Genomic DNA, 24,816 nt, shown 5'->3' with positions numbered 1-24,816 from the left:
AGTGCTACCACTGTGCCACCATGCTGCCCTGGTGAGACCACACCTGGCGTATTGTGTGGAGTTTTGGTCTCCTTACCTAAGAAAGAATATACTTGTCAGAGAGGGAGGGCAGCTGTTGCTCGTTTTAGCCTTAGTTTTATTTGTTCTAATTCTGTCACCTTTGCTCATGAGTCGCCAGGTATCTTTCTGATACCGCCACGTGGTTCAAGTCCAAGTAATGATTAATAATGCAACACCCCGCTTAGTAAGAGTTAAATCAACGCTCATTTATTATATACAGCAATTAATACTTAGACAATAATCCTACTTCTAGACTACTACCTACCACTAAAAGGCCAATACTTAACTTTGGAAATGGCCCACCAGGTCAGGGAAACAAATGGTCTTTCGAATTGGTTCTGAGCCTGCGGATTCAAAAGCTGGTACAAGTCGATAGTCAGGAGCGCCTATCTGGTAGCGATCGCTGGAGTAAAACTTACGGTTTCTTGTAGAAGGGTCTCGAAGGTTGCGAGCAGGACAAGAAGGGTTGATTTGAATTTGGCCCCTATTCTTATCGTCCCCAGGGGCTTCCTGCCTCTCGGGGCGGACCTTGTACGTGGTTCCAAGTGATTGGACTTGGTCCCAATCACTTGGTTCGATATGCTCCAATACTGGAGCGATTCCTTGATCGGGGGGTGGTCGTTTACCTTTCTTTGTGTCAGTCCCTGCTGGCGCCAAAAGGTCAGGGTCGGCTTTATGTTGCTAATTTGTAGCAATTGTTCCCGGGGATGGCTGATTAAAATGCAGATGGCTGGGTTGTTGTGATGTTGATCGCTGCAGGTATCGGTCTGGACTGACTTCCCCAGAGGCGAATACACTGTTTTACCTGCTGCTGTCCGTTTGAGTCCTGTTGGCTGATTTTCCCATCAGCCTCTTCCGTTCGCCATTTTAAATCGGGGTTTGACCATTCTAATCGGGAGTCAGCCATTTTACATGGCTACACAGCAAAGGGACTGCAGAATTGTCATATGAGGAGTGATTGTGTCAACTCGGTCTGTATTCACCAGAGTTTAGAAACGTGAGAGCGGATTTCATTGAAACGTATAAAATTCTGACAGGGCTGGACAGACTGGATTGAGGGATGCTGTTCCCTCTGGCTGAGAGGTGGGGGGGGGGGGGGTCTAGAACAAAGGGTTACAGTTTCAGGATACAGGATAGGTCATTTAAGACTGAGATGAGGAGAAATGTCTTCACTCAGAGGGGTGTGAACCTGTGGAATTCTCTACCAGAGAAGGCTGTCAAGGCCAAGTCACTGAATATTTGTTTAAGAAGGAAATTGATAGATTTCTAGACTCTAAAGGTGTCAAGCGGTATGGGGAGAGCACTGGAATATGGTGTTAAGATAAAGGGTCAACCATGTCCATGTTGAATGTGGGAGCAGGCTCAAAGGGCTGAATGGCCGACTCCTATTTTCTATATTTCTATGAGGGGACATGGTGGTTAGGGACCCGGGTTCAATTCCAGCCTTGGGTGACTGGCTGTGTGGAATTTGTACGTTCTTCCCGTGTCTGCGTGGGTTTCCTCCAGGTGCTCCGGTTTCCTCCCACAGTCCAAAGATGTGTAGGTTAGGTTAAGGGGTTGTGGGAATAGGGCGGGGGATTGGGCCTAGATAGGGTTCTCTTTCAAAGGTGCAGACTCGATGGGCTGTCATGGGCCAGGGTTTAACAACTCCAAAATGTATTATGGAGTCCACCTGACCTATAACGTTTTATTGATTTTGGTCAGGATGAGCACAGGAGCTTTCCTTTCAGGTGTTATTCAAAAGACTTCTTAGGCGCTTTTAATAAAAAAAGCAAGCTTTATTCTATGAATTTAGTTAACATTTGTATAAAAACACTGTAAGAATTTTTATCAATTGAAAACATAAAGGCCCCACACAGCTACAGTAATTAATGAATAACCCTTAATGAATTCCCCATTAACTGTTCCAATTCAATAATCCAATTCCCGTAACAGCCTCCCCGAACAGACGCCGGAATGTGGCGACTAAGGGCTTTTCACAGTAACTTCATTGAAGCCTACTTGTGACAATAAGCGATTTTCATTTTTTTCATAACAAAATCCAAGTAAAACCAGAAATCCCTTTTCAAAGGTGTGGTCCAGCACACGGCATTCTCACTGGTATAAGACTGTTGTTATTGATACTCTGTTCCCCTTTGCAGTGTTAATGTAAGTCTACTTGTGACACTAATAAAGATTATTATTATTTTGCACTGTTGGGATGGTTTGTGAGTAGTGCATCAAGTGTCTGTCAATCACCCAGCATTGCCCCGCCCCAAGGTTGAGTGACAGGATGCCCACCCCGCCCACCGAGCAGCGCCGCGCCTGCGCACTCACTACCACGTGTCCAGGGGCAGCATGGCGGCGGTTGGCGGCGGAGCGGAGAGCTGCGGCGGCTGCGCCTTCTCCCCGGGGCCAGGCCCGTGCTTGGCGGCGGCCGGGGCGGACGGCCGGATCCGGGTGTGGAACACGCAAAGCGGGGGCCTGAGGCACGAGTACGTGCCTTCCTCGCACCTCAGCGCAACCTGTAGCTGCTTGTCGTGGGCTCCCCCGCGGCGCCTCCGTCAGGTGAGTGCCAGGCTCCGGCTGCGGCCTAGTCAGCGGCAGCAGGGCGAAGGGGTGCGCAGGGAGAGGCCTCGGAGAGGGAGCAGCGGGAGAGGCGGCCGGGCCCGCGGAGGAGGGTAACGAGCTCTCTCCGCGTGTGTCTCCCCCACCTCTCGGGCCCACATGAGGGGCCCCGGAGTCCAGGGGGAGGGAGGCCGCCGCCGCCACCGCCACCGCGCTTTCCTTCGCAGGGCTATTTTTCCTCCAAATGATCGGGTAAAACTTATTTGTTTCCCCTTCACACCCCTCCGGACGAGAATAAAACAACCCTCCCCATGAAAAAAAATTAAAATCCTGCCCAAGTTTTAAATTTTATTAGTGAGATCCAGCTCCCGTTTCTCCACGTTGGTGCACGTCCAAGGTTTAATTTTTAAAGGTGTCTCCAATCTGGTGAGTTTATGGGTCGAGGGGGAAGGGTCTGGATTGCCCTCTTGTGCTTCAATATTAAGTGCGAACCATTTGAGGGTCTCTTTCACTCCCCAAAGGGATGCGGCCCTCCCTTGCAAGGCCTGAGGGAAATCAATTTGCTCTGCGGGGTGAAAGCCAAGACCTGTCTGTGAGGCTTAACTTGAATACTGGGTGAGAACCGTCAGCAAAAGTACACATCTTCGCCCACCACGTATATGTTAAACAAGCTGTCTTCAGTTTTGAGAGAAAATGCTTGGGACAGTCGTCAGATTAAGGAGAGGAGGAATGTGGGGGAATACTTGTTATTCGGGTGGCTACATCTAGTTTTTAACATTTCACGTGCTTCTTTGCATCTATAGTTGGTGAGCTCTCGTTTAGCACTCTTACTGAAAGAAAAATTTGCCCCAGGGCTTTTATTCACTTAGTTCCACAAGCTGAGAATGTTATGTGGTTCAATAGTTTTGAAGCTGAAACGATATAGGAAAGCAAAAGTACTACTTCAGATGTTGGAAATCTGAAATAAAATCAGAAAATGCTGGAAATACTCAGCGAGTCTGGCAACATCAGTGAAAAGAGAAAAAGACCATGTTTCAGGTCGGTTACTTTTTCTCAACTCAATAAAAGTGTATTTGATACCTTCTAACTGCATATATTGTTTATCACCAATACTGCCCAAATATACATTAGTAATATGCTAAAACCCACATTCCTATTTTGTAATCTTCAGACTAGGCTTTCCCAATCCATTCTCATCTTCACCGTCTAAACTTGGGCTTGTTAAGTTTTGCTACTTGCATCCAGTCAAACAGCATGTGCTGTTCACTTTTTGTCCATGTTTGCTGACACATTGGTTCCTAATCTGCCAATAATTCAAATAAAAAATTCCCCTCTATTCAAATCCCACTGTAGCCTACCCCATGGCTCATTAATCTCCTCCAGTCCTACAGAATAACATACTTTAATGTTCCAAGGTACTTCACAGGAGCGTTATCAAATAAAGTTTGGTACAAAGACGCAAGATATTGAGGCAGGTGTCCAAAGATGTGCGAGTTAGGTGGATAGTCCATGCTAAATTGCCCTCAGTGTCCAAAAAGGTTAACTGGGTTATGGGAATAGGATGAAGGTGTGGGCTTGAGTAGGATGCAGTCTTGATGGGCTGGATGGCCTCCTTCTGCACTGTAAATTCTATGAAAGCGATCTAGCTTTGAAGAAGTATTACTTTTTAAATAAACTTTGAGTACCCAATTATTTTTCCAATTAAGGGGCAATTTTGTGTGGCCAATTCACCCAACCTGCACATCATTGGGTTGTGGGGGTGAAGCCCACACTGACACCGGGCAAATTTGCAAACTCCACACAGCTAGTGACCCGGGGCTGGGATAGAAACCGGATCCTCAGCGCCATATGCAACAGCTAACCACTGCGGTACCATGCCACTCGTTTAAGGAGTAGCTTGGGGAGAGAGGTGGAGAGCTTTCAGAACTGAGGGTTGTCAGTTATGGGAATTAAAATTGGGGATGTTAAATTGGAAAGCCACAGGCATTCACAGAATTCCTACAGTGCAGGAGGAGGCCATTCAGCCCATCGAGTCTGCACTGACCCTCTGAAAGGACGCTCTGCCTCGGCCCGCACCCTGCCCTGTCCCCGTAACCCCGCCAGATTGATCATGACCAATCTACCGAACCTAAACATCTTTGGACTGGGAGGAAATCCATGCAGACACGACAAGGACGTGCAAACTCCACACAGTCAGTCATTCAAGGCCAGGATAAAACCCAGGTCCCTGGTGCTAAGGTGTTCCAGAGGTTACGGAGCAGGAGGAAATTAGAGGTAGTGAGAGCTGAGGCCATGGAGGGATTGGAATAGGAAGCAAATTTTAAAAGCAAGGCATGGCTAAACAGGTCAGCAGGCATAAGGATAAACGAGACATGGTTTAAGTTAGGATATGGGCAGCTAGAGATTTGGGTGATTTGTAAAGTTGATCCCAACTTTACAGAAACTGGGAGACAGGGAGGCAGTAAAATCTAGAGTGGCAAAGACTCAATGAAGGTGGAGTTGGATGATGCTATGGAGGTGGTAAAAGCCAGTTCTAGTGAAAATGAAAATATGGTTGGAAAGTCGTCTTCATGTCAGATATGCTGGTATGGGGCTGGTTTAGCTCACTGAGCTAAACAGCTGGTTTGTAATGCAGAACAAGGCCAGCAGCGCGGGTTCAGTTCCCGTACTGGCCTCCCCGAACAGGCGCCGGAATGTGGCGACTAGGGACTTTTCACAGTAACTTCATTGAGGCCTATTTGTGACAATAAGTGAATTATATGAGCGACACAGTATCACACTGCTAAGCTCTGCCCTATTATAGTGCCAGGAACCTGGGTATGATTCCGGCCTTGAGTGACTGTGGAGTTTGCATGTTCTCCCCATGTCTGGGTTTCCTCCGGGTGCTCCGGTTTCCTCCCACAGTCCAAAGATGTGCAGGTTAGATGGATTAACTGTAAATTGCCCTTTGTTCTCTAAAGATGTGCAGGTTAGGTGCATTTCATAGATTATCATAGAATTTACAGTGCAGGAGGAGGCCATTCGGCCCATCGAGTCTGCACCGAATCTTGGAAAGAGCACCCTACTCAAGGTCAACACCTCCACCCTATCCCCATAACCCAGTAACCCCACCCAACACTAAGGGCAATTTATCATGGCCAATCCTCCTAACCTGTGAAGCATTTGTGCTATCCACAATGCTATTGTGCTGCCCATTTGACCATGATTGGTGTGCACGGTTGCGGGTATAGTGTTGGGGGAGGGCCTAGGCAGAGTGCTCTTTCAGAGGGTCTTTGCAGACTTATTGGGTCAAATGGCCGTCTTCAGTACTGTAGGAATTCCATGGATCCCACCCAGATTGCAAACATTCTAGTTTAGCCTTGGAGAGATGCCAACCGAAGAATGGAATTAGTGAATGGGAAGGTAGTTTTTGACTTAGAGCGAAGACAGTGGCTTATGTCTTCCTTGTATTAGGGCAGCATGGTGGCGCAGTGAGTTAGCCCTGCTGCCTCAAGGCGCCGAGGTCCCAGGTTTGATCCCGGCTCTGAGTCACTGTCCCTGTGGAGTCTGCACATTCTCCCCGTGTTTGCGTGGGTTCCTCCCACAACCCAAAGATGTGCAGGGTAGGTGGATTGGGTACGCTAAATTTTTTTTATTTTTTTTAAAAAATGTTTTTTTTAAATGTCTTGTATTTAGTTGGATGAAATTTCCCATCTGTGCTGATGTCAGACAGACTGACAATTTAGAGGCCGCAGAGAGAGAGCTGGTGCTGAGGTAGAATCGGATGCTATAGTGTGCACGTGAAAACTGACGCTGTCTTTCGGATGATGTAATCAAGGGTGTTTGTGGAGGAGAAATATAAGGGGATCAAGGATAAATCCCTGGCAGATATCAGGGATAACATTGCAGGAGTGGGAAGTTAATCTATTGTATGTTTTGGGTAACCTCAACATTACAGAAGATAGAAATTGGAAGACAGGCCAGAAATCAAATCTAGAGGTGACAGCTACGACTGCATTAATAAGTCTGGAACCAGGTGAGTTCAATCCCACCCAGATGGAGGACAGTACAGTATTGGGAGGATAATTCTGACTTCACCATTAACAGCTTTATCTTCAGCTGTCTAGCTACTGATCCAGTGGAATTCCCAACCTAAACCTCTTCATCACCATGTACCTTTTGTGATGCTTCTTAAAATCTACCACTGATGAAGCGGTGGTCATCTCTGCCATAATTTTGTCATTGTCTCAGTAACTTTTGCCTGTTTGTGCTTCTGTGAAGCATCTTTACGACAGTTTAAGCAAGGCCACAACAGGATTTGAACTTGAAAATTAAAATCGGGGGATTGGTGAGCTGGGAATTAAGGTAGGCCATTGAGCAAGAACAAATGGGCATGATGTGAGTTAGGACACAGGCAGCAAAGTGGCTCAGGGTTATTTGTGTTTGATAAAGCTATTGTGAAGCGGCTTGATAATTGTACTACAATAAAGACATTCTGCAAATAACCAAGTTTATGGCTGGCAGGAAATGGGAGAATATCCAAGGGATGGATATCCATTTTGGGATAATTGACAGTTGGTGACCAGCATGGATGATAGCTTCAGCAGCAAATAGGCTGAAACTATTGCAGAGGCAGGATTAGGCAGTCTTAGTGATGGCGAAGATACAAGCTGAGAAGCTCAGGCCCTGGTCAAGTATGGTGCCAAGGTGAAACCAGTGTGTTTCAGTCAGACAGAGAACAGAAAAGGACTAGAATTGTTGGCTGGGGGATGGAGTTTATGGCAAAGACTGAAATCAAGGGCTTTCCGACGCATAATTCATAAATGTACAACTCGATCAGGACAAGATGTCAGAAAAGCACTTTGATAACTCATAGTGGAAGGTTTGTTTGAAGTAGCAAGGCAGGGCTGAGTATCAAGTGCACATGTGAACTGCTCTGACGAGTGGCTGGTTAGACTGCGATTGTTTTTAGAGCAGAGCAGGCTGAGAGGGGACTTGATCAAGGTGTACAAAATTATGAGGAACATAGGGTAGGACGTCAATAACTAGGGGGCATAGAATTAAGGTAAGGGGCAGGAGATCTAGAGGGGATTTGAGGGGAAACCTTTTCACCGTGAGGGTGGTGGGAATCCGAAACACACTGCCTGAAAGGCTGGTAGAGTGCGAGCCCGTAACATTTTGGTGTGTGGTTTTAATAAATTCTGAGAGATTTGATTAGAATTTTATGGGTAAAATTCTGAGTGGAAATTATACTTGGATATCAAGTCTGGCATTTTACCTGGAAATTGGGGTATTAAAGTAACTAACAACCTAATCAGCAATGGTTCAGTCTTATCCATAATTATGATTGGAGAAGACGGGGCTGGCTGGGGGTTTCAGTTTAATGGTTAACCTTCAGGGGGAAAAGCAAATTTATTTTTATATTTGCCTAATATATTCCATTGTTTTCCATTTTCTGACTTGGAGAAACCGAAGGGCCCCAGTTGTTTCTTTCCCATTTGTCTGTTAGAATAAAACAGTCAGTTTCAAACGCTCCGGTGGTGGACTGCAAATAGACACGTTCTAAGCGACTATCCTAACTTTCAAAAGAGATGGTGTCGCTGCTCTAAACAAAAAGCTCTATTGGGGCAGAAAACAGGCTATTTCTATCTCCAAATTGACATTCGTCAGCTCATTGACAAATAATATGCTCAAAAATCAAATATAGAACATTTCTTGCATTCATGCTAATACTTTGGGGATCTCTTCATGGATGGATGCCAGTTTGAAGCAGTTTGAACCAACTTTATCTCTTGAAAACAAGTACAATGTTATATTAATTATAAAAACAAAATTTTGACGCGGCTGGTGGAACAGGTGGAGGAGGATTTTAAAAGGTGGGACATGTTGCCACTCTCGTTGGCAGGCAGGGTACAGTCGATTAAAATGGTGGTCTTCCCAAGGTTTCTTTTTGTGTTCCAGTGCCTTCCAATCGTGATCACCAAGGCCTTTTTTAAGAGGGTAGGCAGGAGCATTGAGTTTTGTGTGGGCGAGCAAGACCCCGAGGGTAAGGAGGGGGTTCCTGGAGCGTAGCAGGGATAGAGGAGGGTTGACGTTGCCGAATTTGGGTGGCTTTTACTGGGCAGCCAACGTGGCGATGATCCGTAAGTGGGTGATGGAGGGAGACGGGGGCGGCGTGGGCTGTAGGTGGGTGATGGAGGGAGACGGGGGCGGCGTGGGCTGTAGGTGGGTGATGGAGGGAGAGGGGGCGGTGTGGAAGAGGTTGGAGATGGCGTCCTGCAAAGGAACGAGGCTGGGGGCGCTGGTGCAGGCACCGCTGCCGCTCTCGCCGACAAGGTACACTAGCCCGGTGGTGGCGGCACGCTAAAGATCTGGGGGCAGTGGAGACGACACAGGGGAGCGCTGGAGGCCTCGGTGTGGTCCCCGATTAGGGATAACCATCAGTTTGTCCCAGGAAGGATGGACTGGGGGTTTCAGAGCTGGCATCGGGCAGGGATTAGAAGAATGGGGGACCTGTTCATCGTTGGGACGTTTGCGAGCTAAGGGCTGCTGGAGGAGAAATTTGGTCTACCCCTGGGAAATGCCTTCAGGTACATGCAAGTGCGGGCTTTTGTGAGGCGGCAGGTGAGGGAATTCCCGCTGCTCCCGGCACGGGATTCAAGACGGTGATTTTGGGCGTATGGGTCGGGTCGGCGATATACCAGGAGATGAAAGAAGAGGGGGGAGGCTTTGGTAGAGGAGCTGAAAGGTAAATGGGAAGAGGAGCTGGGGGAGGAGATTCAGGAGGGGCTGTGGGCTGATGCCCTAAGTAGGGTTAATTCCTCTTCCTCGTGTGCCAGGCTTAGCCTGATACAGTTTAAGGTAGTGCACGGAGCGCATATGACGGGGGCGAGGCTGAGTAGGTTCTTTGGAGTGGAGGACAGATGTGGGAGGTGCTCAGGAAGTCCAGCGAACCATGTCCATATGTTTTGGTCATGCCCGGCACTGGAGGGGAGTTGCGGGAATAGTATCCAAGGTGGTTAAAGTCCGGGTCAAGCCAAGCTGGGGCTGGCACTATTTGGAGTAGTGGACGAGCCGGGAGTGCAGGAGGCAAAAGAGGCCGGCATTCTGGCCTCTGCGTCCCTAGTAGCCCGGCGAAGGATCTTGTTAATGTGGAAAGAGGCGAAGCCCCCCAGCGTGGAGGCCTGGATAAATGATATGGCAGGGTTTATCAAGTTAAAGAGGATAAAGTTTGCCTTGAGAGGGTCTGCGCAGGGGTTCTACAGGCGGTGGCAACCGTTCCTAGACTATCTCGCGGAGCGTTAGATGAAGGTCGGACAGCAGCAACAGCAACCCGGAAGGGGGGTTGTTCTGGGGGGCATTTGAGCAAGAAAACACAAGAACGATCTGGAAAACTGACATGTACGGGAGGAATCCAATGTACAAAGTTCTGTATCATATTGACTTGCCATGTTCATGTCTTGCTATGTGAGCATTCTTTCTCTTTTGTTACCGGGAAGGGGGGGGGGGTTGTTTGTATGGTTGAAAAGTTTCTCTTAATAAATATATTTGCAAAAAAAATAAAAACAGGAAATGCTGCAAAAACTCAGCAGCATTTGTGGAGGAGAAACAGTTATGTCAAATCCAATGTGCCCAGTTTTGAAGAAGAGTCATATAGGACTCAGCTCTGTTTCTCTGCTGAGTTTTCCCCCCCCACTTCCTGTTTTTAATTTCCAATTTCTAGCATCCATATTATCATGCTCTTATTACAATGATATTGATCCGAAAGCAAAATACTGCAGCTGCTGGAAATCTGAAAGGAAAACTGAAAACAAACAGCTGGAAATACTCAGCAGGTCAGGAGAGGGAAACAGAGTTAACATTTTGCATTGTTCTGATGTAATCTGGAATGCATCATGATGAACATTCCAGTAAATTTAGCATCCATTGGTTAAGTCGTACTGTGAACCTTTCTATAGTGTCAATCTGAGGACTGATGATGGTATCTTTATATGAAGTGTTTTAAAAGCTGGGATGTTATGTGGTTATAGATTTGAGAATAGAACTGAGTTTTCTTCAAGCAGTCATCTGGAAGTATTAGGTTTGAGTTCAGATTTGATTGGCCCTTTATTCTTGCTATTGTTATTTGCTTTTTGCATCATTTCTTGGCATTAGTTAGGTCCTAGTGACCATGAATTGCTGCCATTTGTCAACTTTTCGTTTGTAAATTTTTGGATCTTAAATTGGATTGAAGTTAGACTAGTGGTTTTTAAATAACAGCTGACAGGAAATGCATGTTTCACCAGAGAGCAATAACTGATTTACAGAAGAATAATACTCTACTTTGTACCTTGTCATTCTCTTTTTCTTCACAATCTTTTTCTGACTAATTCTCTGATTTTAAAGGCTGTGCACTCAACAGGTGCATACACCTATTAAGGTATTTTTATAACACTTCAGTAACAACTGGAAGATGTTAAGCTTTTAAAGTGGTGGGCATAGAATCTAAAAATATATTTTATTTTAAAAGATGTAACCTAGCTTCAATGTTTTTTCTGATTTTTCCATTTCAAATCTTTACATTTAGCATTTTAATTCTATTTTGGAATTTAAAAAAAATTAAACAATGGTTTAAAAAAAAATGCTCCTTGGGCATAAACATCAATCAGTGGAGATGCACTGTCACTCCGGAGAATAATAAAAATCATCTTTATGTCATAAGTAGGCTTACATTGATACTGCAATGAAGTTACTGTGAAAATTGGAGCAGAAATTACAAATGAAGCAGTAGGGTGTGAGCTACATGTGGCCTATGGACATCCTGATTCCTGGATGTATCTTCCTGCAGGTTTAGACCATAAGCCATAGGAGCAGAATTAGGCCATCAAGTCTGCTATGCCATTCGATCATGGTTAATATGTTACTCATCCCCATTCTCTTGCCTTTTCCCTGTAACCACTCATCCTCTTATTAATCAAGAACCTATCTATCTCTGTCTTAAAGACACTCGGTGACTTGGGATCCACAGTCTCCTGCGACAGATTACCACCCTCTAGCTGAAGAAATTCCTCCTCATCTCAGCAAAGCAAATGGAAATATTCAACGTTTGTATGATTAAATCAACAAGAAATTTCATTCTCACGATCTTGGTTCCTTCTACGGCGCCGATGATCCGGGTTTGATGCTGGCCTTGGGTCACTGTCCATGTGGAGATTGCACATTCTTCCTGTGTCTGTGTGGCTCTCACCCCAAAACTCAGATGTGCTGGGTAGAGAAATTGGCCACGCAAAATGGTACCCAATATTGGGAGAGAAAAAATTGGGTACTTTAAATTAAAACAAAACCTTGTTTCCTTCGGTCTCTTTTCCTCCGTTCTTCCTCATCCAAAAGATTGCATATGCTGGAGTTACTATAGTTTCTTTCCTGTTGGCAGGGCACAGTTTTAACGTTTCATCTGAGTAGAAACTCGTTCCAAAATGTCTAGCATTACAATGACCATTGGAGCTTTGGCTCCAATCTAAACTCTGGTTGGGAAACGAGGACAATCTCATTGTTTGATCACATAAAATGATCAAGTGAAGGAGTACCAAATTTGTTTTCTCTTTCCCTTTTCAGGAAGTTCCTCAGAAGAAAAAGAGGAGATCGGAAGATGTGAATGGTGATGAAGAATTAGATCTATTGGCTATTGGTACAGCAGTTGGTAGCATCTTGTTATACAGCATAATAAAGGGAGAACTACAGAGTAAGCTGGTAAGACATTGGTTTTTAATGTTGCAGTGGGTGAAATGGTGGGAATGCCAATCAGTTTTGTGTTAAATTGATGCCATCTAATAGATGATTTGTTCAAGTGCATTTTTTCTCAGTTGTGAATTTGTATTATTACATAGCTGAATAAATCATTTATTTTTTCGGGATATTTTCAGAATGAGGTAGTTAAAAGTTTTACCACTATAAATATGTTTAGAATTTTATATCTGCGGTGAGATTACCACTGTATATTCCAGATCTATCAAAATGTCCAGAAATTAATATTTATTAGAGTCGCAAATGGGCTTACATTAACACTGCAATCAAGCTACAGTGAAAGTCTCTGAGGCGCCACACCACAGCCCCCTCTCGGGTACACAGCGGGAGAATTAAGAATGTCCAATTCACCCAACAAGCACTTATTTCGGGACTTGAAGGAGGAAACCGGAGCACCCGGCGGAAACCCACACAGACACTGGGAGAACATGTAGACTCTTCACCAACAGTGACCCAAGGTGAGGGACCCTGGAGCTGTGAAACAGCAGTGCTCATTACTGTGCTACCATGCGCTCATATTAATCTGCCCTATCAAGAAAAACACTCCTTACAGCCAGCTGCAAATGCTTTCTTAAGCCATGGAAATTATTCTGTTTGATCTTGACATTTTGTTGAAGGATACTAGGTGCAAGTATCGATAAATCATTATCGTTTATCGATAATCGCAAATATCGATAAACGATCCCCAGGCAACGTGCCTCAATGACTACCATCCGATGGCTCTGACTCCAGTCGTAATGAAGTGCTTCGAGAGGTCGATCGTGAAGCGCATCGCCTCCATACTCCCAGAACACCTTGATCCACTGCAATTCGCAGACCGTCTCAACCGGTGAACAGCATTTCCCTGGCCCTACACTCATCCCTAGAGCATCTCGGCAACAAGGACTCCTACATCAGACTCCTATTTATTGACTACAGCTCCCTGTTCAACACCATAACCCCAGCCAAGCTCATAACAAAGCTCCAAACCCTGGGACTTGGCTCCCCACTCTGCAACTGGAGCCTCGATTTTCTGACCAACAGACCACAATCAGTAAGAATGAACAACAACATCTCCTCCACAATAGTCCTCAATACCGGGGCCCCGCAAGGCTGCGTACTTAGCCCCCTACTCGACTTCCTGTACACACACGACTGCGTGGCAAAATTTGGTTCCAACTCCATCTACAAGTTTGCTGACGATACGACCATAGTGGACTTCAGAAAGCAAAGTACTGTACACACCCCTGTCAGCATCAATGGGGCCGAGGTGGAGATGATTAGCAGTCTCAAATTCCTAGGGGTGCACATCTCCAAAAATCTGTCCTGGTCCACCCACGTCGACGCTACTACCAAGAAAGCACAACATTGCCTATACTTCCTCAGAAAACTAAGGAAATTTGGCATGTCCACATTAACCCGTACGAACTTTTACAGATGCACCATAGAAAACATCCTATCTGGCTACATTACAGCCTGGTATGGCAACTGCTCGGCCCAGGACCACAAGAAACTTCAGAGAGTCGTGAACACCGCCCAGTCCATCACACAAACCTGCCTCCCATCCATTGACTCCATCTACACCACCCACTGCCTGGGGAAAGTGGGCAGCATAATCAAAGACCCCTCCCACCCGGCTTACTCACTCTCCCAACTTCTTCCATCGAGCAGGAGATACAGAAGTCTGAGAACACGCATGAACAGACTCAAAAACAGCTTCCCCGCTGTTACCAGACTCCTAAATGACCCTCTTATGGACTGACCTCATTAACACTCCACCCTGTATGCTTCATCCGATGCCGGTGCTCATGTAGTTACATTGTATACCTTGTGTTGCCCTATTATGCATTTTCTTTTCTTCCCTTTTCTTCCCATGTACTTAATGATCTGGTGAGCTGCTCGCAGAAAAATACTTTTCACTGTACCCTCGGTATACATGACAATAAACAAATTCTATCCAATCCAACATGCTGCCATTGGTTTATCTCCTCTAGACCAAACTTGGAGACTCGACTCCCAACAGGATATTTTATCATTTGGATTAAGCAGTGCTGTGGAATGATTAGAATTGAGACACTTTAGCTCTTTGACACTTAGCAATCAGATTTGGTTCTGTCCTGTAATTACTGCGAGCAGGTACCTTGGCATCCAGAGTGAGTTACTGGTAGCAGAAGGGATAATAGGACCAGCAGCACGTAGAACATACAACATTACAGCACAGTACAGGCCCTTCGGCCCTCGATGTTGCGCCGACCTGTGAAACCAATCTAAAGCCCATCTACACTATTCCCTTATCATCCATATGTCTATCCAATGACCATTAGAATGCCCTTACTGTTGGCGAGTCCACTACTGTTGCAGGCAGGGCATTCCACGCCCTTACTACTCTCTGAGTAAAGAACCTACCTCTGACATCTGTCTTATATCTATCTCCCCTCAATTTAAAGCTATGTCCCCCTGTGCTAGACATCACCATCCGAGGAAAAAGGCTCTCGCTGTCCACCCTATCCAATCCTCTGATCATTATGTATGCCTCAATTAAGTCACCTCTTAACCACCTTCTCTCTAACGAAAACAGCCTCAAGTCCCTCAGCCTTTCCTCATAAGATCTTCCTTCCATACCAGGCAACATTCTGGTAAATCTCCTCTGCACCCTTTCCAATGCTTGCACATCCTTCCTATAATGTGGCGACCAGAATTGCACGCAATACTCCAAATGCGGCCGCACCAGAGTTTTGTACAGCTGCAACATGACCTCATGGCTCCGAAACTTAATCCCTCTACCAATAAAAGCTAACACACCATACGTCTTCTTAACAAACCTCTCAACCCGAGTGGCACCTTTCAGGGATCTATGTACATGGACACCGAGGTCTCTCTGCTCATCCACACTGCCAAGAATCTTACCATTAGCCCAGTACTCAGTCTTCCTGTTATTCCTTCCAAAATGAATCACCTCACACCTTTCTGCATTAAACTCCATTTGCCACTTCGCCCAGCGCTGTAGCTTATCTATGTCCCTCTGTAACATCCTTCCGCACTGTCCACAACTCCACCGACTTTAGTGTCATCTGCAAATTTACTCACCCATCCTTCTACGCCCTCCTCCAGGTCATTTATAAAAATGACAAACAGCAGTGGCCCCAAAACACATCCTTGTGGCACACCACTAGTAACTGGACTCCAGGCTGAACATTTCCCATCAACCACCACCCTTTGTCTTCTTCCAGCTAGCCAATTTCTGATCCAAACTGCTAAATCTCCCTGAATCCCATGCTTCCGTATTTTCTGCAGTAGCCTACCGTGTGGAACCTTATCAAACGCTTTACTGAAATCCATATACACCACATCAACTGCTTTGCCCTCATCCACCTGTTTGGTCACCTTCTCAAAGAACTCAATAAGGTTTGTGAGGCACGACCTACCCTTCACAAAACCGTGTTGACTATCTCTAATCAAATTATTCCTTTCCAGATGATTATACACCCTATCTCTTATAAACCTTTCCAAGATTTTTCCCACAACAGAAGTAAGGCTCACTGGTCTATAGTTACCAGGGCTGTCTCTACTCCCCTTCTTGAACAAGGGGACAACATTTGCGATCCTCCAGTCTTCTGGCACTATTCCTGTAGACAAAGATGACTTAACGATCAAAGCCAAAGGCTCAGCAATCTCCTCCCTCGCTTCCCAGAGAATCCTAGGATAAATTCCATCCAGCCCAGGGGACTTACCTATTTTCACACTTTCCAGAATTGCTAACTCCTCCTCCTTATGAACCTCAAGCCCTTCTGATCTAGTAGCCTGAATCTCAGTATTCTCCTTGACAACATTGTCTTTTTCCTGTGTGAATACTGACGAAAAATATTCATTTAGCACCTCTCCTATATCCTCGGACTCCAAGCACAACTTCCCACTGCTGTCCTTGACTGGCCCTACTCTTACCCTAGTCATTCGTTTATTCCTGACATATCTATAGACAGCTTTAGGGTTATCCTTGATCCTACCTGCCAAAGACTTCTCATGTCCCCTCCTGGCTCTTCTCGGCTCTCTCTTCAGGTCCTTCCTAGCTAACTTGTAACTCTCGAGCGCCCTAACTGAACCTTCATGTCTCATCTTTACATAAGCCTCCTTCTTCCTCTTGACAAGTATTTTGACTGCCTTAGTAAACCACGGTTCCCTTGCTCAGCCACGTCCTCCCTGCCTGACAGGTACATACTTATCAAGGACACACAGTAGCTGTTCCTTGAACAAGCTCCACATTTCCATTGTGCCCATCCCCTGCAGTTTTCCTCTCCATTCAATGCCTCCTAAGTCTTGCCTCATTGCATCGTAATTGCCTTTCCCCCAGATATAACTCTTGCCCTGCAGTATATACCTATCCCTTTCCATCACTAAAGTAAATGTATTCGAATTGTGGTCACTATCACCAAAGTGCTCACCTACCTCCAAATCTAACACCTGTCCTGGTTCATTACCCAGTACCAAATCCAATATGGCTTCGCCTCTCGTTGGCCTATCTGCATACTGTGTCAGGAAACCCTCCTGCACACATTGGTCAAAAACTGACCCATCTAAAGTACTCTAACTATAGCGTTTTCAGTCAATATTTGGAAAGTTAAAAGTCCCCCATAACAACTACCCTGTTGCTTTCGCTCCTATCCAGAATCATCTTTACAATCCTTTCCTCTACATCTCTGGAACTTTTCGGAGGCCTATAGAAAACCCCCAACAGGGTGACCTTTCCTGTTTCTAACCTCAGCCCATACTACCTCACTAGACAAGTCCTCATCAAACGTCCTTTCTGCCACCGTAATACTGGCCTTAACTAACAATGCCACCCCTCCCCCTCTTACCATCTTCTCTGAGCTTACTGAAATATCTAAACCCCGGCACCTGCAACAACCATTCCTGTCCCTTCTCCATGTCTCCGAAATGGCCACAACATCGAAGTCTCAGGTACCAACCCATGCTGCAAGTTCACCCACCTTATTCCGGATGCTCCTGGCATTGAAGAAGACACACTTTAAACCACCTTCCTGCCTGCCGGTACAGTCCTGCAACTGTGAGACCTCACTACTCTCAACCTCCTGTATACTAGAGCTACAATTCAGGTTCCCAAGCCTCTGCTGAACTAGTTTAAACCCTCCCGAAGAGCATTCGCAAATTTCACCCCCAGGATATTGGTACCCCTCTGGTCCAGGTGTAGACCATCCCGTTTGTAGAGGTCCCACCGACCCCAGAATGAGCCCCAATTATCCAGAAATCTGAAACCCTCGTGCACCATCCCTGTAGCAAAGTGTTCAACTCCTCTTTCCCTAGTCCTCGTCTCGCTATCACGTGGCACGGGTAACAACCCAGAGATAATAACTCTGTTTGTCCTAGATCTAAGTTTCCACCCTAGGTCGCTGAATTCCTGCCTTGCATCCCTATCCCTTTTCCTACCTCTGTTGTTGGTACTCATGTGGACCACGACTTGGGGCTGCTCCCCCTCCCCCTTAATGATCCCGAAAACACCATCCGAGACATCACGCACTCTGGCACCTGGGAGGCAACACACCAATCGCGAGTCTCTTATCGTTCCCACAAAATCTCCTATCTATCCCCCTAACTGGAGTCTCCAATGACTAATCCTCTCCTCCTCTCCCCCCTTCCCTTCTGAGCAACAGGGACAGACTCTGTGCCAGAGACCTGCACCCCATGGCTTACCCCTGGTAAGTCTCTCTTTCTCCCCCCCCCCCCCCCCCCCCCCCCCCCCCCCCCCCCCCCCCCCCCCAAACGGTATACTTGTTACTAAGGGGAACTACCACAGGGGATCCCTGTACTGGCTGCTTCCACCCAGCCCCTCTCACCGTCACCCATCTACCTTTATTCTTCGGAGTAACTACATCCCTGAAGCTTCTATCTATGACCACCTTTCGTTCCTGAATGATCTGAAGTTCCTCCAGCTCCAGAACGTGGTTTCTGAGGAGCTGGAGATGGGTGCACTTCCCACAGATGAAATCAGCAGGGACACTGTCGGCGTCCCTCACCTCAAACATTCTGCAGGATGAACATTGCACTACCTTCCCTGCCATCCCCTCTAGATTAAAAAAAAAGAATAAGCAAGAAAGAGCTTACCTGTTATTCACTCCCCTTCTCAGCAAGCAGTCACTCAGCAACCTCAGCGCCCTGCACGATAACACCTGAAGGAAAATAAAAGAAAAACTACTTACCAGTCACCAGCCAATCCCTTACCTGCAGGCTGTGATGTCACGGTTCAACTTCTACCTTCTCTCGAGCCTTCCTCTTGATCTTTACAGCGGTTGGTTTTTTTTTTGGTTAGAGGAGGGGGTAGGGAGGGAAACACTGAAGAAGTGTTTCTGGTTTAAGTGTCACTTGACAACAGCTCCTCCACAAACCACCTTCAAGTTAGGGTGACCACAACGGAAACTTGAGGAAAATGATATTTTTTGAGAGCTGGGCCCTTTGTTCAAGGAACACGGAAAATTGTTTTATTTTAAATTGTGGATACTTACAAGCCATATTCACTCTGGGTACAATTTCAGCACAAATGTAATTCCTAATTGGAAATCTTGTGTTTGTGAATATCATCCTTGAACTTCTGTTTCTTAACTTAAGTCTTTATTCCTTTCAGGGTGGTGGACATGACAGTAAAGTCAATTGTGTCCGGTGGCATCAAGAAAACGATTGCCTCTATAGCTGCTCAGATGACAAGCACATAGTGGAATGGAGTGTGCCAACAGGGAAAGTCAAGTGGTAGGTACAGAAGTCTGTTTCACAGCTGTAAAGTTTTCTCCGCTCCCATTCCAATTTTTAGTTTCTTCCCTTTCCCTATGACCTTTTGCCTTGACAGGGATGACAGGAGGCTTTTCTCTCAATTAATGTTGCACACGTTTATATTTTGGAGTCGTGACAGTGGCTGGAAAGCAGGTTAGTTGTGATGAAAGGATAGTTTGTTAATAAAGTACACCGTTGACTGAGATTTTGAGTTGGACATGGGCATTGTTGATTTATATTAAACTACCAATTCGCTGGAACGCACACCTCGCCAACACAATTTGTATTATCAATGCTGATTAAATTTGTTTTGAATGATAGTGAAATCTAGTTTGACATTAATGAGATGGAATAGGCATTTGCAAACGCATGGAAGTTTCTGTTAAGATGAGTCCGGGTTGGGGGGGAGAGGAGGTTAGTGGAAGATCTCAAATTTGTCTTGGAAATGAATAGCTGTACTTTTTACTTAAACAGTTTACTCATTACACCAAAGCATGGTTTCCTTAAGTCTTGCTGTGATGATTTGTGAAGGTTTCGCTATATTGCTGATAAATATGATGACACATCCTTGGCTGTCTGAGCATGCTGGCTAATCCCTAGATTTGCTTTGGTGATGAGTAACCATTTGGGTTTAATTTAAAACAAAAGGATGATCTTGCAAAGAAATGATAATGGTTTGTGTGACTGTCTCCCTTCCAAAATCGGCCTGCTACCCCTTCACCCTAATGTCCAGAAGTTGAATAATATTACTCTTTTGTTGTATTGGTAGTGTAATTTTAATTAGATTCAACCTCCGTAGTGGGGAAGTCTCTCTTAACCCAGTAACACTCTTGGACAAAAACTAAAAGCAAACTACTGTGGATGCTGGAAATCTGAAATAAAAACAAAGTGCTGGAAAAACTGAAGTCTGGTAGCGTCTGTGGAGAGAGAAACAGCTAATACCTTAAGTCTAATATCTCTCCTCTTCCAAACTCTTCGACATGTGGGTACTGCTGTGATAGCTCTGTGGCTCATGAAACACCTTCATGCAAGCTCTTGGGTGAAGAATGTTCCCTTGTGAGATCTAGGGCTGCTTCCATCGATTGCACTCTTAAATCGTGATAGAGGGCACAGATAATTAAAATGGGTTTGATTGATTGATTTATTGTTACATGTACCGAAGTACAGTGAAAAGTACTTTTCTGCGGCCAAGGGAACATGCACAACATGTACACACAACTAATAATCAACAAATAATGATTGGTTCTAATGGCTACTTTATATAGGAATTCTGTAAAATATGAAGTGACAAATTGGATTTCCCGATACTTTAATTATGAATCTTGGCTCCAGTTTGGAGGGGTTGAAGGGGTTGTTGGTTTCATGTCGAGTTTGAATTTTTGAAAGTTATATTGCAAGAGGTGCATGGTCCAAGCAAGAGAAAACTTCAAGTTAAATACTTGCAGGTATGAAGTGATTAAAAATCAATGCTTAGAAGCCCAGAAGGAGAGGAAGAGAGTCGGGCATTAAATGTACCATTGAAAAATATAACTCACAAAATCCATTTATTTGTAAGCATCATTGAATCAAAACCCTGTTTGGAAAAGTTCTGGTTACACAGCACTTGGAGTGCTATGAACAGCTGTGGGCACCACACCGTAGGTAGTGTATATTGATCCTGGAAGGAGTGTAATGTGGATTTCTCAAAATGGCACCTGGGGTTTGGAAGCCCCCTCTGCAAATGGCTAGGTCAATTGTTAATTTTAAAACTGAGGTTGATACATTTTTAAAATTCAGCTCTGCATCATTGGATGGGGAAGATAATTGGAGAGCTAAATGGCCTACAACCCCACCCTGAACCCCGGCTGAAAATTAAACTCTGAAATTTGATCATTTGTATAGCGTTGCAACATTATCTGCCTGATTTAAGTTTATGTTCTGCATGTGATTTACTCCCTCGCCTCCCAAACAGCAAATGGAAAGCCGAGAAAGGCAGCGTCAGTTGTCTTTGTCTCAGCCCCGATGGAAAGATGTTGCTATCAGCGGGACGTGGCATCAAGCTATGGGACCTGGAGACGAAAGAAGTGTACAGGGTGAGTACTTACCTCTGCTCCACTTGCATTGTATTTTATTTGTGTCACAAGTGGTTTCTAATTTGGAAACCAATTTTGTATAGTCGTAGAATGGCCAGGCTCCTGCTGTCTTTCCACAGGTCCCTTTATTTTCCTCTGCTTCAAATATTAATCCAATCTTCTTTTAAAAGATCCTTCCCTCAACCAGTGCCAAAGCATTCAGTCGTCCAACAGACTTTTGTTCTTTCTGGCTTTAAATTGATGACCCCTAGTTCTTGCCAACTAGAGAAAGCAATCTTATTCCAGTGACCTTATCAAGGGCAGCACGGTAGCATTGTGGATAGCACAATTGCTTCACAGCTCCAGGGTCCCAGGTTCGATTCCCTGCTGGGTCACTCTGCGGAGTCTGCACATCCTCCCAGTGTGTGCGTGGGTTTCCTCCGGGTGCTCCGGTTTCCTCCCACAGTCCAAAGATGTGCAGGTTAGGTGGATTGGCCATGATGAATTGCCCTTCGCGTTGGGTGGGGTTACTGGATTATGGGGATAGGGTGAAGGTGTTGACCTTGGGTAGGGTGCTCTTTCCAAGAGCCGGTGCAGACTCGATGGGCCGAAAGGCCTCCTCCTGCACTGTAAATTCTATGAAAACTCCATAGCTCCAAACATCTTTAATTCTCCTTTGCTTCCTGCTCCAGTGCAACAAGTTCCATTATTAAATCTAAAATGTGCACTTTCCAACTCTGGCAATGTCCTGGTGACTAACTAATGACTTTTTGATTTCTATAATTTGCCCAAAACTGCACACAGTGGAACCATTGCTGGCTTTGAACTAGGCAGGTAGTGCAGGAGCCATCTGGAGTCTTGCTCGGTAATCGGTTTTCCATTTTGGACCTGATTTTTAAGGAGTGCAGTCAGAGCCAGGCAGGACCTCAAATGTAGTAATATCTGAATTACTCCCATTGCCATGTGAAAGTAAGTACAGAAATAAGAGGATACAGTGTGGCTGGAAAGGTGGTGCAGGTGGCAATGCTTTAGGTTCCTATTACACTAGGTAGGACAAACTCTGAGGGAAAATGATACCTGTACAAGCCAGACATCGTTGCACCTAAACAGAACTGGGATTGAGTTCCTTATGGTGTGTTTTGCCAGTGCTTTTAGGAGGGCTTTAAATTAACTGCAGGGGTGTGGGATTCAAGAGAAAATATTAGAGGAGAATCCCAGGATGCATAAAATACTGGGAGGGACAGATAACTCTAGTGTACTTAATAAGTGAAGCCAGCGTAAGTGAGAAAGTAATGACACCTAAATCAGGGTTACTGCATGTATGTGAATACATAAAGTATAATAAATAAATTTGGGGCGATATAGACGCAGATTGCTTTGGGGAAATATGATATGGCGATAACAGACCTGGCTGAAAGAAGGACAGCACTGGGCATTAAATATTCCTGGATACCAGGGCGGCACGTGGCACAGTGGGTTAGCATTGCTGCCTACGGCGCTGAGGACCCAGGTTCGAATCCCGGCCCTGGGTCACTGTCTGTGTGGAGTTTGCACATTCTTCCCGTGTCTGCGTGGGTTTCACCCCCACAACCCAAAGATGTGCAGGTAGGTGGATTGACCACGCTAAATTGCCCCTCAATTGCAAAAGAAATAATTGCATACTCTAAATTTAAAAATATATATATTCCTGGATAGAAGGCTTTCAGTAAAGATAGGAAAGGGGGAGGTTAGTGCTATTGGCTAGGGAGAGCATTGCAGTGTTAGAGAAAGAGAGCGCCCAAGAGGATCAATTTGGCTTGAGCTAAGGAGCAAAAAGAATGCAATTGCATTGCTGGATGTACTCGTATAGACTGTCAACTAGTCGGGAAGATGCAGAAGGACAAATTTGGAGGGAAATTGCAGAGGGGTGCAAACATCATGGAATACTTTTAAACGGGGATTTTAATTACCAAATGTAGACTGGGGCAGTGGTAGCATAAAGGGTGGAGAGGGGTAAATGTTCTTAGATTATGTTCAGGAAAAAAAAAATCTTTAAAAAAAATAAATTCAGAGTACCCAATTCATTTTTTCCAATTAAGGGGAAATTTAGCAGGGCCTATCCACCTATCCTGCACATCTTGGGTTGTGGGGGCAAAACCCACGCTAACACGGGGAGAATGTGGAAACTCCACACGGACAGTGACCCGGAGCCGGGATCGGACCTCGGCGCCGTGAGGCAGCAATGCTAACCACTGCGCCACCGGGCTGCCCCATGTTCCGGAAAATGCTCTACGGCAGTATGTGTTCAGTCCATCAAGAAAGGATGCAATATTGGACCTGGTTCTTGCAAATGAGGTGGGCCAAGTAGATCAAAGTGCCAGTGGGGAACATTTAGGAGAACCGTATTGTAAGGTTTAGGATGAAAATAGAAAAGGAAAATAGGCAATCCAAAGTAAAAATAGTTAACTGTGGGAGAGCTGGCATCAATGGGGCAAGAATGGTACTGAGCTTATTAGGCTGAAATGAAAGTGTTGGCGTGCAAAACTAGCTGGATACTGGCCTACCCTCAAAACAGAAAATGTCGAGACAGAGAAAGGTAGGACAAACAGACCCTGAAAAAGGAAATAGAAATTAAGATAAGGAAGAAAAAGTGTGCTTATTATTGGTTTCAGGTAGAAAATACAGTCGAGAACCAAAAGGAAAAAGGTTCAGAGGGGAGGTGAAAAAGCTCATTAGAGAAGCGAAGAGGGATTATGAGAAAAGACTGGCAGCCGATATGAAGGAAAATCACAAACTCTTCTACAGGCATATAAATAGTAAAAAGTTGGTAAAAGGAGGAGTGGGGCCAATTCGGGACCAAAGAGGGAATTTACACATGGAGGCTGGGGGCATGACTGAGGTATAAAATTAATACTTTACATCTGTCTATCCCAAGGAGATAGATGCTACCCAGGATATGGGGACAGGGGAGGAAACTCTGTCCCTAGAAGGGATCAAAATTAGTTTTTTTTAAAGTGTTGGCTAGTTTGTCGATGCTGAAAGTAGACAAGGCACGGAGTCGGATGAGATGCATCAAAGAATATTGAAGGAAGTCAGATTGGAAATAGCAGGGGTGCTGGCCATAATCTTCCAGTCTTCTCTCGGCTCGGGAGAGGTGCCAGAGGACTGGAGAATTGCAAATGTTATGCCCTTGTTCAAAAATGTGAGGATAACCCCAGCACTTACAGGCCAGTCAGTTTAACATCAGTAGTGGGCAAGCTTCAAAAAATAATTATTCGGGATAGAATTAGTCACATGGGAAAATGTGTGTTGTTTAGGAAGAGCCAGGAATGATTTCTAATGGGGAAATTGTGTTTAACTAATTTTCTGGAGTTTTTTGTGGAGGTAACAGAAAGGGTTTGGTATACATGGACTTTCAGAAGGCATTCAGTACAGAGCCACACATCAGACTTGTAAGAAATGTTATAGCTAACGGAATAAAAAGGACAGTAGGAACATGAGTGCAGAAAAGGTTTACAAGGATGGTTCCAGGGATGCAAAACCAGTGATGAGGATAGATTGGAGATATTGGGACTGTTTTTGGAGAGAACAAGGCTGAAAGGAGATTTAAATGAGATGTTCAAAATCATAAGCGGGCTGGATTGAGTAGGTGGGGAGAAAC

The 24,816-nt window shown here is 45.2% G+C and overlaps 1 protein-coding gene and 1 non-coding gene across 3 annotated transcripts in view; both read left to right on the top strand.

Moving 5' to 3' along the window:
* Positions 1 to 2,379: 2,379 nt before the first annotated feature.
* The window catches only part of wdr43 (WD repeat domain 43), a 74,284-nt gene continuing 51,847 nt past the window's right edge, over positions 2,380 to 24,816 (top strand). For both annotated transcript variants that reach the window (XM_072500129.1, XM_072500128.1), the window contains exons 1-4: positions 2,380 to 2,607; positions 12,181 to 12,315; positions 18,983 to 19,104; positions 21,077 to 21,197. In XM_072500129.1, the coding sequence (XP_072356230.1) occupies positions 2,398 to 2,607; positions 12,181 to 12,315; positions 18,983 to 19,104; positions 21,077 to 21,197 (588 nt within the window). In that variant the 5' untranslated portion in view covers positions 2,380 to 2,397. The remainder of the gene's footprint in view (positions 2,608 to 12,180; positions 12,316 to 18,982; positions 19,105 to 21,076; positions 21,198 to 24,816) is intronic.
* LOC140415733 (small nucleolar RNA SNORD53/SNORD92) lies at positions 19,636 to 19,709 on the top strand. The gene has a single exon (XR_011944641.1). It is a non-coding gene; the product is annotated as a small nucleolar RNA SNORD53/SNORD92 (small nucleolar RNA).

Source organism: Scyliorhinus torazame, chromosome 4, assembly GCF_047496885.1.
Source record: "Scyliorhinus torazame isolate Kashiwa2021f chromosome 4, sScyTor2.1, whole genome shotgun sequence".
Classification (NCBI taxonomy): Eukaryota; Metazoa; Chordata; class Chondrichthyes; order Carcharhiniformes; family Scyliorhinidae; genus Scyliorhinus; species Scyliorhinus torazame.
This window is presented reverse-complemented; position numbering and strand designations above follow the sequence as displayed.